Source organism: Equus przewalskii, chromosome 26 (assembly GCF_037783145.1).
Source record: "Equus przewalskii isolate Varuska chromosome 26, EquPr2, whole genome shotgun sequence".
Classification (NCBI taxonomy): domain Eukaryota; kingdom Metazoa; phylum Chordata; class Mammalia; order Perissodactyla; family Equidae; genus Equus; species Equus przewalskii.
In genome coordinates this window covers 24,138,223-24,160,819 of record NC_091856.1, presented here as the reverse complement: position 1 = coordinate 24,160,819, position 22,597 = coordinate 24,138,223, and the positions used below count along the sequence as shown (strand labels likewise).

At 42.8% G+C, this 22,597-nt stretch overlaps 1 protein-coding gene across 11 annotated transcripts in view; it reads left to right on the top strand.

Annotated features, from left to right (window-relative positions):
* CDK5RAP2 (CDK5 regulatory subunit associated protein 2) overlaps positions 1-22,597 on the top strand; it is a 172,439-nt gene that overhangs the window by 52,074 nt on the left and 97,768 nt on the right. For all 11 annotated transcript variants that reach the window (XM_070596221.1, XM_070596222.1, XM_070596219.1 and 8 more), the window contains 2 exons: positions 2,418-2,636; positions 22,348-22,515. In XM_070596221.1, coding sequence (XP_070452322.1) covers positions 2,418-2,636; positions 22,348-22,515 — 387 coding nt within the window. The remainder of the gene's footprint in view (positions 1-2,417; positions 2,637-22,347; positions 22,516-22,597) is intronic.

Below are 22,597 nucleotides of genomic sequence, written 5' to 3'. Positions count from 1 at the left end.
GTGTGTGATGAAAGATACCTGTGAAATTGTTCAAGTTGAGCATTGTCCCAATCATCGTTTATCTACTTTTGTTTTTAGAATTTATTTAAATAAGCACTGCCCCAGATACTTTTTTTTTTTGGCCTGTGACCTAGGTTTCCCACTTCTTTTTATTTATTTTAATTTTAAAGGAAACTAAAAGGCTTCTATAAAACCTACTTTGCAATTTGAATAGAGTTCTCCCTCAGTCTCTGTTGCTGTGTCCTAAATAGAAACATGGGCCCAGATGGCTGGGCTGTAGGTGGGCCAGGAACAGCCGAACCCCCTGCCCCTAGATTAACTAGGTTGTAGCCCACCTCTCCTGAACAACTAAGACTTAACTATCGATGGTAGTGGAGATGGATTTTCTGGAAAGGCCAGGGAGCTGGGGCCAGTCCCTTTACTCCAGTCCAAGTTGTGACCTTGACAGCTCAAGTGTCCCTTGCTTTTGACTTTTTTTTTTGAGGAAGAGTAGCCCTGAGCTAACATTTGCTGCCAATCCTCCTCTTTTTGCTGAGGAAGACTGGCCCTGAGCTAACATTCGTGCCCATCTTTCTCTACTTTATATGTGGGATGCCTGCCACAGCATGTCCTGACAAGCGGTGCGTAGGTCCATGGTTGGGGTTCAAACTGGCGAACGCTGGGCTGCTGAAGCGGAATGTGCAGACTTAACCTCTGCACCACTGGGCTGGCCCTGCTTTTGATTTTTTAATCTTAAGCCTCAGTCTAATTCAAAGAAAAGATTTTTTAAAGTATATTTTCTCCTGATTAAAAGTATTATATATATATGCTTCAAATTTTTTTTTTCGGAAGACTAGAAAGAAGAAAAAACCAGAAAATCACCCAACCACCATTAGCATTTTGGTAGTTTTCCTTCCAGGCTTTCTTCTATGCATGGATTTTATTTTTTAGATCAGTTATAATTTGGTCTTCTGTTTTTTCATATAGTATTGTGAGTTAGAAGTCTTCCCATATTATCAACTCTTTGTAAATATAGTTTTAAGATTTCGTTGTGTGGCTTGACTATACTTTCCTTATCCATTTTCATATTCTTGCACATTTAGGCATTGTCTCGTATTTTTTTACTGTTCTAAGTAATTCTGTGATGAATGACTTTGTGTATAAGGCTTTCCCTCCCATATTTTGGATTCGTCCTCTGAGACTGAGTCCTAGGAGTGGAATTATTTGGATGAGTCTGAACATGTTTATATTGTATACACACACTTGATATGTGTAGTCTGTCCATAGGGAGTTCTGTCAGTTCACAGTCCTGCCAGCATATTTCCTGGCTTCTAGATGCTTGATCAGTTCTTGAAAAGTGAGTATTCATTGTGCCATTTCACAATAAGCTTGCCAGCACTGGATATTCTCATTAAAACAATCTCACTTGTTAAATGAGAGCTTGTTTTAATTTACTCTTTTTTTTTAATATAATTTTGGAGAGTTTTTTTTTTTTTTGAGGAAGATTAGCTTTGAGCTAACTGCTGCCAATCCTCCTCTTTTTTGCTGAGGAAGACTGGCCCTAAGCTAACATCCGTGCCCATCTTCCTCTACTTTTTATATGTAGGACGCCCACCACAGCATGGCGTGCCAAGCGGTGCCATGTCTGCACCCGGGATCCTAACCAGCAAAGCCCGGGCCACCGAGAAGCAGAATGTGCACACTTAACTGCTGCACCACCGGGCCCGCCCCCAATTTACTCTTTTTGATTATTGGTGAATTATAACATTTTTTCATATGCTTGAAGTCACATATGTATTTTCTCTAGCAAACTGTCTGTTAATGAAATAAAGATGTTCTTGACACATTTAGCCCTCGGACTCTGCCCAATTTATAGCCTTTCAAGGTGACCATCAGGCTACCAAGCTGACCACATCTTTTTCTCTAGAGGACTGTGGGTTTGAGCCGTTCTCATGTAGATGAACATGGACAGTGCTTGAATCTCTCTGGTTTGAAGTGAAGCTCTTCATTCTACCTTTTTAAAATAACTTAATTAAATTGTTTTTAAAAAAACCATTATAGAAGTTATGTTCTCCCTAACCTTAGAGCATTTGAAAATACAGAGAAGTGAAGGGAAAAAATCAACTATGTTCCCACCCCACTAAAGGCAGTTACTATTAACATTCTGTGCTTTTCCTTCTAGTCTTAAAAATGTATGTATGTATTTTACATAATCGTAGCCTTTCCTCCCCTGAACATCAACATCATAACATAAATATCACCTTAAGTTATTTCAAAATCTTCATATTATTTGTGCTTTGAGTCCTGAATGTTGTTTATGTTAATAATCTTTTTCTTTTCCTTTTATCCCCCCAAGGTGGAAAAGGAGCACAGGTTTCTTGGTTTGTTTAATGAGCCGTGAAAATCAGCTCTTGTCCCCTCTCTCCCTCCTCTGCTAGGGGTCTGAAGATCAGGAGGCTGCTCTGTTAGAAAAGGCAGCCCTTTTGGCTGAGCTGCAGGCAGAAAACCTCACCAAGAGTACGGAGAACCACAGACTGCGCAGGAACGTTAAGAAGGTCACCCAGGAGCTGAGTGACCTGCAGCAGGAGAAGGAGAGACTAGAGAAGGACCTGGAGGCAGCCCATCGGGAGAAGAGCAAAGGAGACGCCACCATCCATGTGAGCAGCGCCTGTTCCCTTCTGAAATAGTAGGCAGTGTGGTCGGGCTGGGGCTGTTCAGCTGTTTCTGGTTTTAGGGAGATGTTCATTGCAGAAAACTTAGAAAAATCTGAAAAATAGTAAGAAGAGAATATTTCAGTCATCTGCTCACCTAGAAATGACTAGTCTTAACTATTTGATGTTTCAGTCCTTTTATACTGTCTCTCGCTCTCCCGCCCTCCCTCCCGCTCTCCCTCGCTCTCCTTTCTGTCTCCCCCACCCCCCCCATGTGCATTATTGGTATCAAGGTGAAAATGCAGTTTTGTATCCTTTTTGTTTTATTGAGTGTTCTCTCTTTGGTGTGTTGCCATGTTATAAATGTTCTTCAGAAACATGTTTTGTGTGTGCAAGCATAACATTTCATCACTTGGATGTGCTACAGTTTATTTAGCTAGTCCCTTATCGTAGGACATTTAGGATGCTACACTTTTTTTTTTTTTTTTGCCTTATAATGAATGCTGCAGCAAACATCGTTCTACATAAATATTTATCCACTGATTGTTTCCTGATCAAGGTATAATTACTGGGTCAGAGAGTGTGAGTGTTTTCAAAGCTATTTTATAGATAATCCTCAAATTGTTCTCCTGAAAGATTATACTAGATTATGTGAGGGTGATCTTTTTTTAAGACTGCTCTATGCAACATTGGGTGTTAGCATTTAAAAAATTCTCTCTCAATTTGGTAGGCAAAATATAGAGGCAAACTGTAGGTTATCTTTTATTTATTTATTTATTTTTGAGGAAGATCAGCCCTGAGCTAACTACTGCCAATCCTCCTCTTTTTGCTGAGGAAGACTGGCCCTGAGCTAACATCCATGCCCATCTTCCTCTCCTTTATACGTGGGACGCCCACCACAGCATGGATTTTGCCAAGTGGTGCCATGTCCGCACCTGGATCCGAACCGGCGAACCCCGGGCCCGCCGAGAAGTGGAATGTGCGAACTTAACCGCTGTGCCACTGGGCCGGCCCTAGGTTATCTTTTAAAATTTCTTTTATAGTCATGTGCTGCATAACAACGTTTTGGTCAATAACAGAACGTGTATATGACAGTGGTCCTGTAAGATTAGTACCGTATAACCTAGGTGTGTGGTAGGCTGTACCATCTAGGTTTGTGTAAGAGCACTCTATGATGTTGGTACAGTGGCAAAATCACCTGACGACGCGTTTCTAAGAACATATCCTCGTCATTAAGCGACGTATGACTGTATATGTAAACTTAAGGATTCAGTGTTGACACTCAGGGATCGTTGACACTCAGGTCTTGACACTCGTATTAATTGAATTACCTGCCCAGGAGCCTAGGGCAGGCAAAGTGAGAGAGGAGAGCTCAAAAGAGCCCACAGGTACTAGAGGTTGGTTCTCTGGTGCCTGCTGTGGGTGGGGATGCCAGGATCCAGCGTTTGAAATCCTGATGCCAGTGCTGATGAGAGAATTGAAATACAAATGTTTATAAATTTTAATGAAAATTTTAATGAACATTAAGAGAGTAGTAATGGAAATTTAGAAAAATGAGAAAATGTTACCTACAATTCCACCACCCTAATAAAGTAACTGTTTTGCAGTATCACTCTTCCGGCCTGGTACAGCTGGGCGCCCAATCTCATCAGAAGCTAAAGACCCTCTGTGTTCTTTGATCCTTTATCATGGGCGTCTCCCAATGTCACTTAGACTATTGTGGGCATCTCCCCCTGTCACTTCCCCTGTCGTGGGTGTCTTGCCATGTCACTTTCTCTATCGTGGATGTCTCCCCATGTCGCTTCCTCGGTCATGGGTGTCTCCCCATGTCACTTACTCTCTCCTGGGCATCTTTCCATATTGTGTAGGCTCCAGAGTGATCATGTTGAATGATGCATACTCTTCATTGAGTAGATTTCACATAACTTACTTAATAATTTCCTCCTTTGTTGGACATTTGGGCAGTTTAGAGAATGCCACAATGATATCTTTGGTCATAAAGATGTTTTCTCTTGAAATCCTCAGGATAGATTCTGAGGAGTGAGATTACTGCATCAGATGGTGCAAATATTTTGTACTAGTTAATCATGCTGCCAGATTATTTGTCCAAAGGACTGGCCCAATTTATGCTGCCACCAGCAATATTGGAGTGTACCAGTTTATTGCATGTTATTAAAAGACTTGTTTCCTATGTTTATTCAAAGTTATTGAACACCAAATGCTCCTGATTTAGATGTTGATGGAAATACAAGGTATGGCCTCTGAAAGTTTTATTTTTCTAAGGGAGATGAAAATGTTATACATGACAAAATGCGCAGTTTAAAATCTAGAGCTAATTAATATAGCTTATACAGATAGTGCAAAAGATCCTTGTGGAATGGAGTAGTCAGGGCGACCTAGGAGGAGATGACGCTTGAGTTGAACGAGCAGAGTAAGATTTGAGTGGTGTGCCTTTATGGATGAGGTAAAGAAGACTGGCTGGAGGGTCCTTTTATAGAGGTGCAGTTTTCATGGTCAATTCTTACATCCTTCACTGTTGGATAGCAAGTTTTTTAGTTTAAAATAGTTTGTCCTGTCTCTCTGCCACTGTCATAAAAATGTCCATTCAGTAGAATTTGGATGGGGGGATATATGTATATATACACACGCATATCTATGTATATATGTTATGTAATTGTTTTTTACATTATAACTTACTCTTGGTAAGCTTTTGAAACAGCTACGTAATATTATATCAAGTGGATATGCAGTAATTTACCTATCCCTCTATTGTCAGACGGTGTTTTTTGGTTCCATAATTCACTTATTCATATAAACCCTGGTGCTTCTAAAATAATTTTGGGCTGCTGTGATATTAAGATGTATTCCTATATAACATCTTCATAAGGAGGCAAGGAACATTCGGCAGGGACTGGAAGGGGGGACTATTACAGTGAGAGGAGAGAGAGGGTGAAGTATACTATGAGTATGAGTTCTTTTGCCGGTGACAGAAACCCAGCTTGGAGTAACTTAGGCAAAAAGGGAAATTTATTGCCTTGTGTAACTAAACTGCTGGAAGGATGGCTGCCTGGCACAGTGCCAGGACCGAATCTCTGTCTCCCCGAGAGCTGGCTGCTTTTTCTTGCATCCGCTTACTCCAGTTCCAAGTGGTTGGGCCCATCATTGGCAGCCCTGCTGGGATCACATCTCCCCAGTTTATTACATAAGAGGTAGGAGGACTCTCACACTCCCTGTCCTTGCTGTCTCCCTGTCAGGGTGGCCAGGGGGCTGAGGTGCTGAGAGGCCCGACTTGGGTCATGTGCCCGTTCTTCTTTATCAGAAGTGTGTGTGTGAGGCCCGACTTGGGTCACGTGCCCGTTCTTCTTTATCAGAAGTGTGTGTGTGAGTCCCATTATTGGCAGCCTCCTCTAGAGCCACGTTTTAGGCGGATGAGCAGTTAGCCAGAGACAGCACTGTTTGGTTTCGTGGCACTGGGCAGACCCAGACAGCTGTGCGCTCTAAAGGCTTCCTTCAGGTGAGCATGCCTGTGACTCAGCTTCCTACCAGCTCATCAGGGCTACTCTTCTACATCTGCTCGCATGGATGTTTCTAACACGATGATTTGGCCATGGTTTCTTTCTTTTTGCACATGTGTTGCACACAATGGTATCTCTGCTTAACTTCTGGTCATATTCTAAGAATCTGGCTGCGTCCATCTCATATGAATGTTTCACACCAGATCTTGAGGCACTGGCTTGTTCAGAATCTGGGGAAACACAGTGGGAGGTGTTTTAGCCTTATGGTGCTAGGGTGAATGCAGAGGTAGAGCAAAGCCCACTGGCCTTGAATGTCTATCAGCTTGTTCTGTTAACCAGCCTCTTTAATTATCTAGAGCCTCCCACTCACCAGCTGCTACTGCTGTTGCTTTTGGATTGAAACAGACAAACAAAAAACTAGACCTTTTAGCGGCTCTGTTTCTGCCCTGTCAGGGGAAAGGAATCCATTCATGCAGTCAGCAACGTTGAGCACTTTGTGCAGTCCCTGCGCTAGGCATGGGGACAGTTCCACAGTAGAGATATGAATAGAGGACCACGGGAGCCCAGAGGAAGAAAGGGGCTTGCGGGATCAGAGAAGGCTCTTGGGGAAAGTAACTTTTGAACTGGTTCTGAAGTTTGAGCTAAAGGTTAATAGATAGGCAAGGAAGAGAAGGGTTTTATACAGAGGGTGAAGGGGTATGAGTATGGTGTTTTTGGGGAAACAAAACAAGATTACCAAACTTGACATATTCTGGTTATTTGAAACTTTAAAAATTGTAATTTATTCCTTTCAGTGTTTCAGAAACATTTCCAGAGGTTTATAGAAATTCATAAAATTCAATGAGATTAAAAATAAAGATAAGGGCATTAGGGGAAAATAAGGGTTTGACTCGTACGATGGAACCAGAGGGAGTAAAGTAGAAACGCACACTGTGATACCCTGCACAGCACTCGAGAGGGACTTAAGATTCAGCCCGTAGCTCCTAGCAGCAAAAGTAAAAAGGGAAATTCAGTCACAAGGTCTCCAGTGTCTGTAAGATGAACACGTTAAGATAAAAGGACAGCTTTTGCTGGCACTCCGGCCTGAGGGAAGTATTGCCTCTGGTGAGTTTTAGAAAGAGTTCTCTGAGCAGTATACAGACTCTTCAACAATGCCCTATTCAGTGAAAGCAATCTTGCACGGGGCCAGATCAATGTCATCCAAGTCGGCCAGCTTGTAAGTATTAAGGTTTTCAGTCCCTGCGACTGTGTCTAGCTGTTTCCTATTATTCTTGTTTCTTGGACAAGAACTGCCAAATCGGTGGGAAATACTGCAGCCCTGTTTATAGATGAGCCCTGACTCAAAGCCTTTGTAAGGGTCCTCTATCAAGGGGTTTTTGTAGCGTTCGCTGGATTCATTCTGATGGTAAGCCGACCGGTTCTCTTTTGGATGTGATCAAACCATCCTTTGCTCATGCCAGAAACGTTTATTGCAGTCTCATTGTGCCTGCTCGTAAGCACTTTGGAGGGAGACAGTGCCCATCTGAAAACGCAGCTTGAATCAGAGACACATGAGTTCGCTGTGTCTGATTGTGCATGAACGTGGAGAAGTTTGGCCCGAGAGGCAGTTCGTCATGTTTGTTTGTTTGAATTGCCTGTGATTGCAGCGATCTGGCGCCAGTGCACTCAGCACGGGTTGTAATTTGCAGTTTCTTCATTTGGTGATTCGAGGGACATCTCTTAAGTGCTTGCGATGGCGCAGGCGCCGTTGGGAGGCTCTGGTGAATACCAGCTTTGGTTTTTACTTTGGAAGGCTTGTTTACAATAAGAAAGGTCAAAAAGTGAGGGTCTCACAGATAGATCCCTTTATTGTATTACATGTCCTTGCCACCAGAGGGACATCTATCCTTTCCAGGAAATCCAGGAGGCCTTTGCAAAAAGCCAACAGAAGAAACCAGTATTTCCAAGTCGATGTCCTAAGTGATGTGTAAAGTGTCCTCGCTTCTGTGGTCTGTAACAGGAGTGCTGCCTAGAGTCCCCCAGCCTTGCCCTCACATCTCTGACTGTGATACGTTATTTGGCACCAGAGACTCTCCTTTTAGTGTGTGTGCGTGTGGTAAAAGGGGATAGAGGTGGATATTTTAGATTGGCTCGCTCTGGTTCAGGCATTCTGTATGCTACTTGGAGTAGATGGGGGAGAGGAGCAAGTCATAGTCTTTTTCTTCTCCGTTATAGGCAACGTATGTTAGACATTGGGTTAGCCGTGTTCCCCAGACCGTCTCATAATGCTCTTCTGTTATGAGACCTGTCATCCGCTACTCTGCTAAGTGTGCTTCAGGATGTGGGCGCTCTCTCTGTGGGGTTGCATTTGCTGGTAAAGCCCAGAAATCTAATTAAAGTTGTACCCATCACCCACCAGGCTAATCCTGTGTGCTTTGACAGGAGCAGGTTTAATTTCAGGGTAGTTCGGCTTGAACCCCCCAGTTCTCACATGTGCTTGTTGATAGATGACTCCAAATGAGGCAGTGACAGCGTTCAGAACATCTCTTGGTGAACTAGAATCAAAACATGGCATTTGGAGACAGTGTCTATGGCTGGGTGGTCAGGGCTGAGACTGCAGACCTGAGGTAGTGTGATTTTTACCAAGGGTCAGAGCTCCCCTTGCCTTCTGTTTTGTTTGAATCGGGTGTAAAGATTTTGAGTTGGTATCCTTTGTAGAACAATATGCGATTTAAATGACCTGTGTTGGAAGAGGTTCTGTCTTGGGCAAATTCCAGTTTTTCATAAGAGAGGCTGAATGCAGTGACTTTGCAGTCAAACTGGATTTGAATTCTGGCTCCGTGACTTGCTAGCTGTTGGACTGTGAGCCAGTAACTTTGCCTCTCCAAACTGTGGTGTCCATTTCCTGTCAGAAAAAGAGAGATTAGTGGTAAGGATTGTATGAGATAGGGTAGAGCTCTTAGCATAATACCTGGCACATCGTAAGTGATCAATAAATAGTAGCTGTTTTGATGATGGTGATGATGCCGCCGCCTTGGAAGATAGAAACTTTATAATTCCAGTCGGTATCTTTGGAATAGTGGAGAACAGTGCTGGGCTTGGGTTGGGATCCCAGCTTCAGCAGGTGCTTAACTCTAAGCCTCTAAGTCAGTTACTTAACCTCTCTCATGTTTTCTCCGCTAAAATGGGGTTGATTATATCTATTTCAGGATTGAGTAAATGAGTAATGAAATTTAATGCATGAGAAAATGCCTACTATGGTTCCTGGCACATGGAGGTAGATGCTCCGTTGATTAGATTCCTTCTTTTCTTTCCTCTTTCTCTGCTTTTAATTGTGTGGCAGGTGCTGGCTCAGGACTTTGAATGACAAATCACTGCCGGCTAGAATCTAATGGACACTGTTGACTAATAAATGTGGTCTGCCCTTTTACCAGTCAAGTCAACAGAGCTGTAAATTTCTTCCTTGATCAACACTCACCTCTCCTCTGAAGAAAGTGCTTGTCTGTTCCTTTCCAGCTGATTGATCCGTCCAGGAAGGGAGTCAGAGCCCTTTTAGAGTGAGACTCTGGAGCATCTCAGCGGCGCATGTGTGGGGCCGCTGGGGAAGTTGCTTTAAAAGGCTCTTCCTACCAGTTTTCGTCTAGAATTGCTGTGGTCTCTCTCGGGCACAGACAGAAAGGCTCTCCCTTATCTCTGGTTCTTACTTTTTAATTTCAGTGCCAGGCTCTGTCCTGGGCACTGGGAGTACAGGACTGGATCAAATCAGATAGAGTCTCTGAAGGAATCTAGTAGAGAAATAGAATGGAAACGCAGACAAAGAGCTCATTAAAAGGTAGCATGATAAGTGCTGATAGAGGGATGGACCAAATGCTTTGGGAGCCAGAGAATGCAACTGTACTAAGAGGGGGCGAGGGAAGGAAGGCTTCACAGAGGAGGTGGATTTGAGCTGAGATTTGAAGGATAAGTAGCTCTTTGCCCCTGGGACGGGTGGTGAAAATGCACTCATGGTAGAGGGAAGACTGTGCAAAGGCTTGGGGGCGTGAATGAGTCTGGCTCAGGGGGAAACAGTGAGGGGCTGGAGGAGAGAGAGGGCAGGTTTGCTTCGTTGCTTTGTTCAGGTGGGGTTTAGAGAGGTGCATTTCCTTGCCTGGTGTCCCACAGCTGTTAAGTGGCCCAGCTGGCCCTTGACCCCTGCCCAGTTGGAGCTTCAACTTCTTTGTCCATTCTTCCCCAACTTTCTGGTAAAAGCTCCGTTGAGGTCTGTGCTCAGAACTTCTGCAGTACCACACACGTTAGTTCTCAGTGGCAGGGGCTGTCTCACTCCAGTGGTTTCCATTTATTTTTTTTAAGCATATGAATTCTTTGTTCAAATGAATTCTTCTGGAGCGAAAACATATAAAAATGGCACTGCTCAGGGTGCAGTGAGGCAGGGCGCCTGGCAGCCCGCTCTGTCCCCACCACACCCCCCAGGAGCAGTGAGGCTCCACAGAATGTGTCTGGAACCACTACCTCAAACTAATTCTGGAAATTCTTACATCACTTAGTTCCTATACCTCATTAAGATTTTGGAGAAGTTTCCTTTGTATATTTAAAAGTAACCACCGAGCACTTGACAAGCTTTCTCCCAGTGAAAGCTGATAAGGTTGAAATTTGATAGATGAGAACCTTCTCATTCTCCATCTGGCCAGAGATAAAACCAACCAGCTGACTGGAGAAGGAGGTATGAGGACCTGGCTTTTCATTTCTAATGTGATTGTAAGATTATGGGGATATTTTATTTTTCAAATAATCCACTTTTTAAAAATCAGTCTGCTCTAAGAGAGCCCTGATATGCAAAGGCGTGCTCAGCTCAGTGTTGGTCCGGAGCGCACCTGCAAATCTTAAAGGAAAATTGCCCATTAGGGTAGAAATTGAGGCCTCAGGTGATGTCATCCTACAGAGCTTGCCGTGGCAGCGTGCGCTGTAACGCCTGCTGGTGGTCTGGTGTGGGAGAGGGAGTTTCGAACCTTTTCCCCTAGTCCCTTTGTTCAGAAGCAGATAAGACAGATGCACCCAAGGGAGCTTTGCAAGCTCTTTAGGATGGTGGCTTCTTGCATTAAAATCAAATACAAATTCCCATTCTTTTCCTCAAGTCGACTGGGACGATTTCTGGAGGACGGCCCAGGAGCACGCAGTTAGATGGTATGGATAGCCAGCCCCGCTTGAGCATTGCTGATCCTACGGCTTCTTGAGCTCAGGGTGAAAAACCACTAGTTTAGTAAAAAGAACACAAATAGACCTGGTTTTAAACCCTGATTTCACCTCCTTTTGCTTCGGTTAAGTTGCTTGAACATTTTGAACTTCAGTTTCCCGATTGATCAGAGCATCTGCTTCGTAGGGTTGTTGTGAGAAATGAATGAGGTGGTGGGTGTACAGGGCCCACTCTTGAGAATACTATAGAGGTTTGCAGAGGAAAAAGGGTGGGTAGTCGTTTGGGAGGACGATTGCTGAGGCTCAGAGCAATCAGGGAGGGCTTGGTGGAAGAGGTGACATGGGTTGGGCCTTACAAGACAAGCATGCTGTCTCCAGGCAGAACTGGGGGGAATTTTGTTCTTTTTTTCCAGATGGAGGGGACCGGGTGGATATAGGCGGAGAGCCTGGGGAGTGTGTTGATGAAGTGTTTGGGTGAGAAAAGGCCAAAAGGTAGGCTGGAGCCCCCTGGTGGGAGCCGGGAATGACTGCTTGTTGAGGTGTCTTCATTCTGCAGTTAACTTGGAGTCACTTCAGGCTTCCGGGCAGAGGTGTGTTGATCGAGGGTGTGCGTGTGATTTGGTAGGTGAGTCCAGCAGACCGGTTGGGAAGCTGTCTCGGTTGGCCAGATGGGAGCTGAGTTCTGAGGAAGGCAGGTGGTGGCAGGGGATGGGGGAGAGCAGGGGGCTGAGTGTGCGGTCGGGAGGAACACTTTCTCTCCCAGAGCTTCAGCTTCTGCCCTTCCCCCTTCTAACCACCCCCTCAGGTGGTTAATCAGAGTTCAGGATATTCCTCAGGTGGTCCTTGCTAATGGATGAGTGACTGCACCTTAAGGCAGGAACCCAAGTTCCACATTGTTTTGCTTCTTGCTGCAGACCTAGCCAGGCCTGGCCTTTGTTGGGCGGACAGCTCCCTTGAGCAGCATATACCTTCCCCCTTTAAAAAACGAAAATGACCTTCAGTTGTATCAGAAAGCCCCAGTTTGGGTATGAGATTTTCCCAGACTCGTCCTTTGATTCCCAGTCTGCGACCATTTCTTATGTTCAGCTCCTGCAGGAACTCTGAGAGTGGTAGGGGTGGTTGGCAGGGCAGGGTTTGGGCACGTGTGTCCATGCAAAAGCACCAAATCCTCACTCTGCATCCCTCGCGCTCAGTGTGGAGGATGTGCTGTGCCTTCAGGCCTGGGTTACCTGTTGGATGGCAAGTGTGGGTGAGAGGGAGGGGGAAGAGCTGAACCTTGTGGCTGGCTGGAGGGTGGTGCTGTAGCCACACCGGGAAACCTGGGAGTAGAGGTCAGCCTGGAGGATATGCGTGGGGAGAGGGGAAGGTGACGGAATATTTCCTGTGTACCTGCTTCTGTGCTGGGTGTCCATCCTGCATTCTCTCTTTTAACCCTCCAACGACCCTAAGAGTCCGTAATATTATCCCCATTTACTGGAAAGGAAACACTCATAAAGATGTAAGTTATCTGTCTGTGGCCACACAGCTAGTTAGCAGTAAAGCCAGGATTCAACGCTGGTCTGCTGGCCTTCCCAGCCCAGGAATATTGAAGGAGGTTTGGGGAAGCCACCCCAGATTGTCAATTTTCAGTTCCGATTGTTTTGCTGAGGTGAGACATGCCGTCTCCATGCCTCCCCTGAACGTCCATTATAACTCCGCTGGGGCCAAGCACATGAGCCTGTCGGCTGTGTTTGTGTTGCCATGGCAGCTGCTCCTCCTCAAGGCCACCTCTGCCACATTTCCCCCTCCCTGCCATGGTCCTTGTACTCCAAGCCTTCGCTGACTGCTCTTCAGATGAGGTCTGAGATCCTTGGTCCGCCCCATTCGTTAGCACGAGGGCGCAGTCTCTGGCTGGATATTCCATTGGTCCTGAGGCCTTGAGAAACTGTGACATTAGCTAGGGGTATTGGATTTATTGACCGGTGGAAGCCTGCGTCACAGAGTAGTTTTGTACTTTTTTGTGTCTTAACAATAGTAGAGTTGGGTGGAAAGAACATGGAATTTGGGGTCAAACTCACTCGGGTTTGAATTGCAGCACTAGAACTGACTGTTATAAAGCTTTGCGAAAATCTCTCAACCTCTGTGAGCCTTAGTTTCCTTTCTGTAAACATAAGACTAATAATACTTGCCATGTAGGCAGTCATTAGGGTTAGAGATGTTTTATGTAAAAATGCCATGTTTGGTTCAGAGCTGTTGCTCCCTAAATAGTAGTTTCTATTACTAATGCTTATAATAAGAGAAATGGTTTATACTCTTTGCTTCCTGACTTTCTTTGAGACTCTGATTTATGCCGAGGGCCCTCTATCCCCCAAAATATACACATGCACAAATTTGCATAGGCTCCCAGGGGCCCATTCAGTGGTCCTCAGGTTAAGATTCCCTAATCTTGAGGAATGGTGAAACTACTTGTCCTTTGTGGGGTCCTGGAATAGGTCATTTCATGTTGTCAACTCTGTTAGGTTGGGGGACATGTGGAAGCAATGTGGCACACCATCAGTAGCCTTTATCGCTTAAAACGTGTAGTAAGTTTTAACCTAGGTAGCTGAATGAAAGAAAATGTTATAAGCAAATGGAATAAATTATTGTTGAATACAGACATACCCACTAGAACTTGAACCAGACATCAAAATATGGGTTTGATAGATGTTTGTATAAAGGAAGGAACTGAATCTGAGAAATGATGTAAGTGGACCTATAATTATTGTGGACATGAACAGTGCACACTCTTTACTTAGCATAAGACATAAACATTTTAAAATTAAAAAGTAGGCATGATTGTTCTAGGATGGTAGGCAAATTTATTGTGAATTTAAAGATATACCAAATGGCTTAACACAAGATTTTGTGGTCTGTATTCTCACCAATTTTCAGGGCGGGGTTTCTAAAAGCAAGTGTCATATGACCGTTAAGTAGATTGGGATCATTACAAAAGAAATCCAAACCATTGTCATAGTGTGGAAGTGAACTGAGAGGCTTGGGATCAGAGAGACCTGGAATTCGGCAGGTGCCGTCCCTTACTGACTGATCTTGGGCAGAGTACTTTACTTGTGTGAGCCTGTTTCCTCATTCATAAAATGGGAGCAATTCCATCCACCTCATCCATCCATCTGTTCATCCATCCATCCAACAGATATTTATTGAGTGCTGTTCTGGTTATCCATTGCTACATAACAAATTACCTCAAAACTTGGCATCTTAAAACAATACTCATTTTTTTATATCTCATGATTTCTGTGGGTCAAGGATTTGGGCAGGGCTCAGCTGGGTGGTTTTCTGCTCTACATGGTCCAGGGCACTCATGTCATTCAGCTGGTGGATGGGCTGGTCTGGAGGGTCTGTGACTGTTCACTCACGTCTGGTGCTGTTTTGGGGGTGTCTGGAAAGCTAAGCACAGCTGGGATTGTCTACAGGAGCACCTGTGTGTGGCCTCTCCCGCATGGCAGCATTAGAGTATCCGCATTTCTTAGATGGTGACTCAGGGCTCCCAGAGAGAGTGTTCCAAGAGATAAGAGTTGGAAGGTGCAAGTTTCCTAAAGCCTGGGCTCAGAAACTGGCACGGTGTCACTTCTGCTACATTTTGTTCATCACAGTAGTCATTGTACTGCCCAGATTGAATAGGAGGGGACACAGACTCCACACCCCTTGGTGGTGAGAAGGTCAAAGAATTTATGGCTCTCTTTATTTTGCCACGAGTGCCTACTGTGTGCCAGGTACCATGCTAGGTGCTGGAGATGCAGCAGTAAACAAAATACACAGCAATCCCTGCCCTTATGGGACTTGACCTGATGGGGGAGACTATAAGCAAAATACACACATCAATTAGACAATGTATCAGAAGATGCTATGAGGAAGAATGGTGAGGGGAAGGAACATGGAGAGTGAGGTTGTGGGGGCCTAGTGGTGGTGATTTTAGGTGGGATGGTCAGGGCAGACTGGACTGAGAAGGTGACATTTGAGCACAGACTTGGTGGAAGTGAGGGAGCGCCTTGAGGAACTTTCCAAGCAGACAGCAACAAGCATAAAGGTCTTGAGCTGGGAGTATACATGGTGTGAAGGAAGACAAGAAAGCCAGGGTTGCCAGAGCAGAACAGGGTGAGGGGAGAGCAGGGGGAGAAGAGGTCAGTGAGGTAGTGGGGGTCCAGGTGGCCTTGAGCCATCGTGGGTTGTGAAACTCACGTGGTTAACGTGAAAGTGCCCAGCACAGTGCCTGGAACAGGAACCTTTTGACACACAGTAGCTTTTATTACCAGTAGAACCAGATGTGGGAGCTCCTGCTCCTCTGCACTGGTGCTTGTGCTCCTGATTAGTGCCTCTGCACTGGTGCGTGTGCTCCTGATTAGTGCCTCTGCACTGGCACGTGTGCTCCTGATTAGTGCCTCTGCACTGGCGCGTGTGCTCCTGATTAGTGCCTCTGCACTGGCGCGTGTGCTCCTGATTAGTGCCTCTGCACTGGCGCGTGTGCTCCTGATTAGTGCCTCTGCACTGGTGCGTGTGCTCCTGATTAGTAACAGCTTGCAAAACACAATCAGGAAGGCAAGAAGATAATGAAAGGTGTGAAGGGTGAATCCTCGTGATCTGTCTCTTCTCTAATCACGTTACTAAGACAGATGGACTTTTCCTGGTGGCTTTTCTCATGTCAGGGACGATGAGTTTGTGTGTGCACCCTGTGGTGATCCTTGAGAGATCAGCTTTTCATTAGGACTGTCCTTGAAAATATTTTCGTGAATGGTCAAAGGCAATTTGCACAAGGGGAAATCCAAACAGTAGTCAAATATGTGGAAACACGAGCCGTCAAAGAAATGCAAATTGAAACTCTTGTGAAGAACCATTTCTTACCAATTAAATTAACAAATATTTAACACAGTATCAGTGCTGGTGAGGATATGGTGAAACAAAAAGCTTAGACTTTGGTAGTGGCATTTTAGCCAGTGTCTTTTTGAAAGAAAGTTTGTCAGTTTGTAGAAAGAATCCTCAAAACATGCCTATTGACCCCTTGGCCTAGTAGTTTCACCCTTGGGGATTTAGCCTAAGAAAACAAGTCAGAAGTTAGAAAATGTTTTACGCACAGAGCTCTTCTTTGCTGTAGTATCTGTAAGAGCTAATGGTTGGAGAGAGTGGGGGAAGCAGGTGAGTTATGGTATACTCATTAAAATCGGTAAATAGAAAGGTTCTGTGGTCTCCTCCACTGAGCATCGCCTACTGACCGCATCTTGCTTTTCCCTTGGACTAGGAGGCTGGGGAAGCCCAGGGTAAGCTCACGCAGAGCAGCTCTGTAGGCCTTTCTCATCGCTGTACTTTTTTCTTTTTACAACTATTTTCTTGACTTTATACTCTTAAACTTTGTGATTTTTAATTGTTCTTTTTGTGTCATTATTTTATTGGTGTATTCTCTTTGTAGGTCATGGGTAATGGAATAAAGTAAAATGGGAAAAAATCTAAAGTTAAAATTGTATGAAAATTATGCCTGCAGATGGACAAAGACTGGAAGGAACGTCTACAACTTGAAAATGGTGTGATTTGTTGGCATGACTATATTGTGGGAGAATATTTTCTTTCTTTAACTTTAGAATTCTGTTAATGTTGCTTTAGTATTATTTGTATAATAAAAAAAATCTTGTTTCCTCTAGAATTGAATGTCTATTTACTGACATTTACAATTCATGATATGTTCTTGGGCCAGCTGTTTTGGATTAAAGGTTTAGGGCAATCTTATCATCATCTGTTTGCTCAAGGAAAAAATTAACATTTAATTTTTAAAGTAGTTTCTTTGTTTCTTTTAAAAAATGTTACTTTGTAAATATTTACCCCCCCTTATGAATATAGTCTGTACTTAGTATAAAATATTTTAAATTGAGGAAAAAAACATAGTAAAAAAAATCATGGTCGCATGTTTGAGCATTTCTTCCAGATTTTTAATCAGTGCTTTTTTTTTTAACTGCTTATGATGGAAAACTTCAAATTCACACAAAAGGAGAGACAATAGTACAATGAACCTCCATGTACTTGTCACTCAGCTTCAGCAATCAAACTCAGAGCCAGCCTTGCTTCCTCTCTATCCTCACCCTGGCTCCCTCTCTTTCAACACTGAAGTATTTTGAGCAACTCCCAGACATATTATTTCATCACTTTTTCCATGTGTTTTTAAAGAAAATACCATTTTCACTTTAAAAAGATTAATAATCTCTTAATATTACCAAATAGCCAATTAATGTTGAGATTTCCTTGATTGTCTCATTTGAAAAGTTTTTTAAGTCCAGACAAGGTACACACATTGCAGGCATTGATATGTCTCTTTTTAAAAACTTTTTATTCTGAAATAATTTTATACATGGAGGAAAGATGCAAAAATAATGCAGAGATTTCCCATACAGCCTTTACCCAGCTTCCTCTATTGTTATCATCTTACAAACCGTAGTACACTTGTCAGAGCCAGGAAATTAACACTGATAATACTATTATCTACAGACTGTATTTGAATTTTGCCAGTTTTCCCGTTGATGCCCCCTTTCTGGTCCAGGATCCAATCCAGCATCCACATTGCCTTTGACTCTCATGTTTCTTTAGTCTCGTCTAATCAGGGCACTTGCTCAGGCTTTGTCCTTCATGACCTTGACTCCTTTGAAGAATACTGCTCAGTTATTTTGTAAATGTCCCTCAGTTTGGGCTTGTCTGATGTTTCTCTCATGATTAGATTGAAGTTGAACATTTTTGGCAAGAATAGCACAGACGTGATGTGCTCTTCTCAGTGTGTCGTATCTGGAGGTGCGTAACGTCAAACTGTCTTATTACTGGTGAGGTTAGTGTTGGTCACTTGGTTAAGGTGGGAGGAGTCTCCTGGGTTTTTCTACAGTAAAGTTACAATTTTTTCCATTTGTGGTTAAGTATTTTGTGGGGAGATACTTTGAGACTATGTAAATATCTTGTTTTTCATTATATTTTCAGGGATCTTAGTATCCACTGATGATTCTTAACTGTAACAGGTATTTCTGTTGTGTTTGCCTAATGGTGATTTTTCTATTGCCATGATTCCTTCTATACTTATTAGTTGTAATTCTACTGTAAAGAAGAGCTGTCGCTTCTCCTGCATGTATATTTAGTTATTTGTTTATATCCGTATGGAGTCATGGATATTTGTTTTAGTCTATAGGTTGTAAGCCATTACTATCGTGATTTATTTTATTGCTCAGACTGTCCCAGATTTGGCCATTGGGAGCTCCTTCAGATTGATTCCTGTGCCTTTTCAACGTGCCCCATCATTTTTTGAGCACTTCCTTACTTGCTAGGATCAAAGTTTTCCTGGATGCATCTTGTATTTTCCCTACCCCAGTCCTGGAATCAACCATTTCTCCAAGGATCCTTGATTTCTTTTATTGGAGAATGGTATTTAGAAACCAAGATCCAAATGACAGGTGTCCTCATTGCTCCTGGGGTGTCATCACTTCTAGGCCATGTCAGTGGACAGAGCTTGGAAATATATGTATCCATACTGACACATGCATACACACATCTCTATTTATTTCTGTGTCCAGCTCTGTGTGTGAGAGAGTGTATGTGTATACAGTATACATATTAAGAAAGTTAGGGAAGACTAGAATGAAGTCTCTGGACTCACTATGAATTCATGAGTTCACACCAACATTCCCTAACTTTCCTAATTATTATTTAGTCTACAGGTTCTCCCTCCCTTTTTTACCTTGTAATTTATTTGTTGAAAAAGTTGGGTCCTTTGTCCTTTACAGTTTTTCACGTTCTGAATCTTACAGATTGTATTTCTGTAATGTCATTTAACTTGTTCTCTGCTGACTGCCGACTCTATTTGTAATAAATTGGTAGTTAGATAAGATACATGGTCAAATTCAGGTTTAATTTTTTGGCAAGATTACATTGTAGGTGGTCATTTGTACTTCCCATAGGAGGTCCATAATATTTGTTAGCCCCTGTTTTTGTGATATTACTAGCCGTTGAAAATGGGATGGTTTAATCTCATCATTCCCTCTTCTTTTTTTTTTTAATTTTTTTTTTTTAAGGTATGACTGTTTGGTGAGGACGATTGGCCCTGAGCTAACATCTGTTGCCAATCTTCCCGTTTTTCTTCCCTCCCTGAAGCCCCAGTGCACAGTTGTATATTCTAGTTGTATGTCCTGCTAGTTCTTCTGGGTGGGACGCTGCCTCAGCATGGCTTGATGAGCAGTGTGTAGGTCTGTGCCCAGGATCTGAACTAGCAAACCCTGGGCCGCTAAAGCAGCGTGTGTGAACTTAACTGCTACACCACCTGGCCAGCCCCTTCTTCTTCATATATAGCTGAATACCTCTATAAAACAATTCTTATTTTTCACCATCTATTTAGTTACCCTGGGGTGGAGTTCATACAGGAAAGACAAAATAAGAATTTACTAGAATTCCCCAAAGGTGACTCTATTAGTTTCCTTTTGCTGCTGTAAAAGTTACCACGAACTTGGTGGCTTAACAACACAAATTTATTTTATAGTTTTGGAAGTCAGGAGTCTGAAATGGATCCTACTGGGCCAAAATCTAGGTGTCAGCAGGGCTGCATTCCTTCTAAAGGCTTTAGGGGAAAATCCATTTCCTTGCCTTTTCCAGCTTCTAGAGGCTACCTGCGTTTCTAGACCTGTGGCCCCCTCCCATCTGCAAAGCAAGCAATAGCTCGTGGAGTCCTTTTTGTGCTTCCCTCTTCTACTTTTAAGGATCTTTGTGATTATATTGGACCTACCTGGTTAATCTCTGTATTTTGAAGTCAGCGGATTGGCACCTTACATTCCATCGGCAACCTCTGTTCCCCTTTGCCATGTGATTTAGCACATTCACCGATTCTGGGGACTAGGATGTGAACATCTCTGGGGGACATTATTCTGCAAAGGTTTTTAAAAAAAATATCATTATGAACTCAGATTTTTAACATTTTTTATGTATTTTGATTCGTTATTGTCCTTGATGTTCTAACTGTCCTGTCTTTGGACAGTGGAAAAGCTTCTTCAAGTCGATTCCTGAGTTCTTTGGACATGAACAGAAAGCTTCCTTCCTTTCTGACACAAGTTGTCTGGGCTCATAATGTACATTCCTTCCCCAGGTCTGGAATCGTCCATTCCTGTAAGGCAAACTGCAGTGTGCATCAGATTCACCTGGAGGGCTTGTTAACACACAGATTGATGGCCCTACCTGCCTTCTGAGTTTCTGATTTAATAGGTCTGGGGTGGGGCCCAGTCATGTGCTTTTGCAGTTCCTAGGTGATGCTGATGATGCTGTTCTGGGGACTACACTTTGAGAAACACTGCTCTAAAGAACCCTGGATTTTTTGGCTAGGAAATGGTATTTAGAGACTACAGTCTGGACTCTAGGGAGGACGTTGATTCTAGGCTTTTTCAGTAAAAGGAAGGAAATAACAGAAAATGTCAGTTCAGATTGATACTTCCAATTCACATTTAGAATTACGTATTTTAACTTCTTTTATATTTGTTTTCTCTTAGGCTTAAAGTCTTGGTTCTTATGATGTTAATAATTATTTAATAAATATACGTATACACACACGGTTTAGAATAACAATCCAAATACTATTTCTTAGACCATGATTACTAAAAACAGTTTAAGATTTTGTGCATCAGTCACTTTGTCCTTGTAGAAAGATCCCACTGGGATGTACAAATTACTCTGCTTTTAAATTATTGAAATAATTCCTCTCTGGTTAACCAGTCAACTCAATATACAGATTCATTTTTTTTGTGTGTCTGCTTTCAATTTATGAGATATTATTTTATTTTTAAAATAATTATCTAAACATTTAAATGGCTTCAACATCATATCTGTAAAATTAGTTCTGTTCTCTCCTTCTACACTGTTCTTTTTCCTTATAGGCAACCATTTCGTTTATTTTATGGTTAAATAAATGACAGTATGCTATACATACTCTTTTTCTCCTGGGCACCCCCCCCCACCTCCGTCCCCGCACCTGAGCAATGCAATTGTCCCTTGGTATCCGTGGGGGATTGGTTCCAGGACTCCCTGTGGATACTAGAATCCACTGATGCTCAAGTCCCTTATACATGTTAAATGGCTGGTACAGTGAACACAGTTGGCCCTCCGCATCTGCAAAATGTGGATCCACGGTTGGTTGGATCCATGCCTGAGAAACCCAGGGACACGGAGGGGCTGACTGTATATTCTGAAGATTACTACTTTATGGCAATATGTTTGTGGAGTCCTCATTCCTTTTCCTTTAAAGCTTCAGAGTGCTCCATTGTGAGAGTGTACCATAATTTCTTCCTCTCTTGGTGGACGTTTGGGTTTCTAGCCTTTTGCTATTATGAGTCGTGCTTCAATATTACAAATAGTATCTATTTTGAGGTAGTTATAATCACACCATTTACTCTTTTTCTGTTTTTTACGTTAACATCATAACATGAGCATTTTCCATGTTATTGCAAATATCATTATTTAATATAATGTCATTTTTTTCTGATTGTGAAAGTCATGCAAACTTATTTAGAGATTTTTAGAAACTCAGAAAAATAAAAAAATAGTTGAAAATCACCCATAATCCCTCTCCTTAGGTATGCTAGGTTATATATTAGGTTACTATTTTGATGTGTTCCCTCAAAGCTTTAACAATATTTTGTATAATCATTTAGAAAACAATCAGCATCATATTTCGTAGTGTCCTTGTTTCTTTTTACTCATAATTGTGTTTTTTTATACTATACTCTTTTTATAATTAATTCTCTCTTGTTGGATATTTAGTTTCTTTCTGGTTTTTCAGTATTGTAAATAATATTGTGATAAACATCCGTGCAGAAAGCTTTCCCCAAATTTTAGAATATTCTTGAAGTTGGGTTTGATGAGACTTTAAATGAGAAGGATGTACACATTTGGTAAATGCATCTATTAGGTTGTTCTCTTACAGCAGTAAGGTAAACAGGTGAGGGGTTGTCCCCTTGAAATTTTTGTCAAGTAAGTTCCATTTATCCTCTTTCTTCTGGCAGGACCTTAGAAATGAGGTGGAGAAATTACGCAACGAAGTGAATGAGAGGGAGAAAGCACTGGAGAATCATGACGAGAGTCTTCTGAGTGCAAGTAGTCACAACTTGCCCCGTCGGGACCCGGCGATGAGGCGGGCTGCAGAAAGTGCCGGCCGCACGGACTTGTTTCAGGTCCCGTCACTCTTTTGTCTTCTGTATTTAAATCTTTTGACTTGGCGTAGGTTTTTTTTTTTTTTTAACTCTTTTGCAGGAA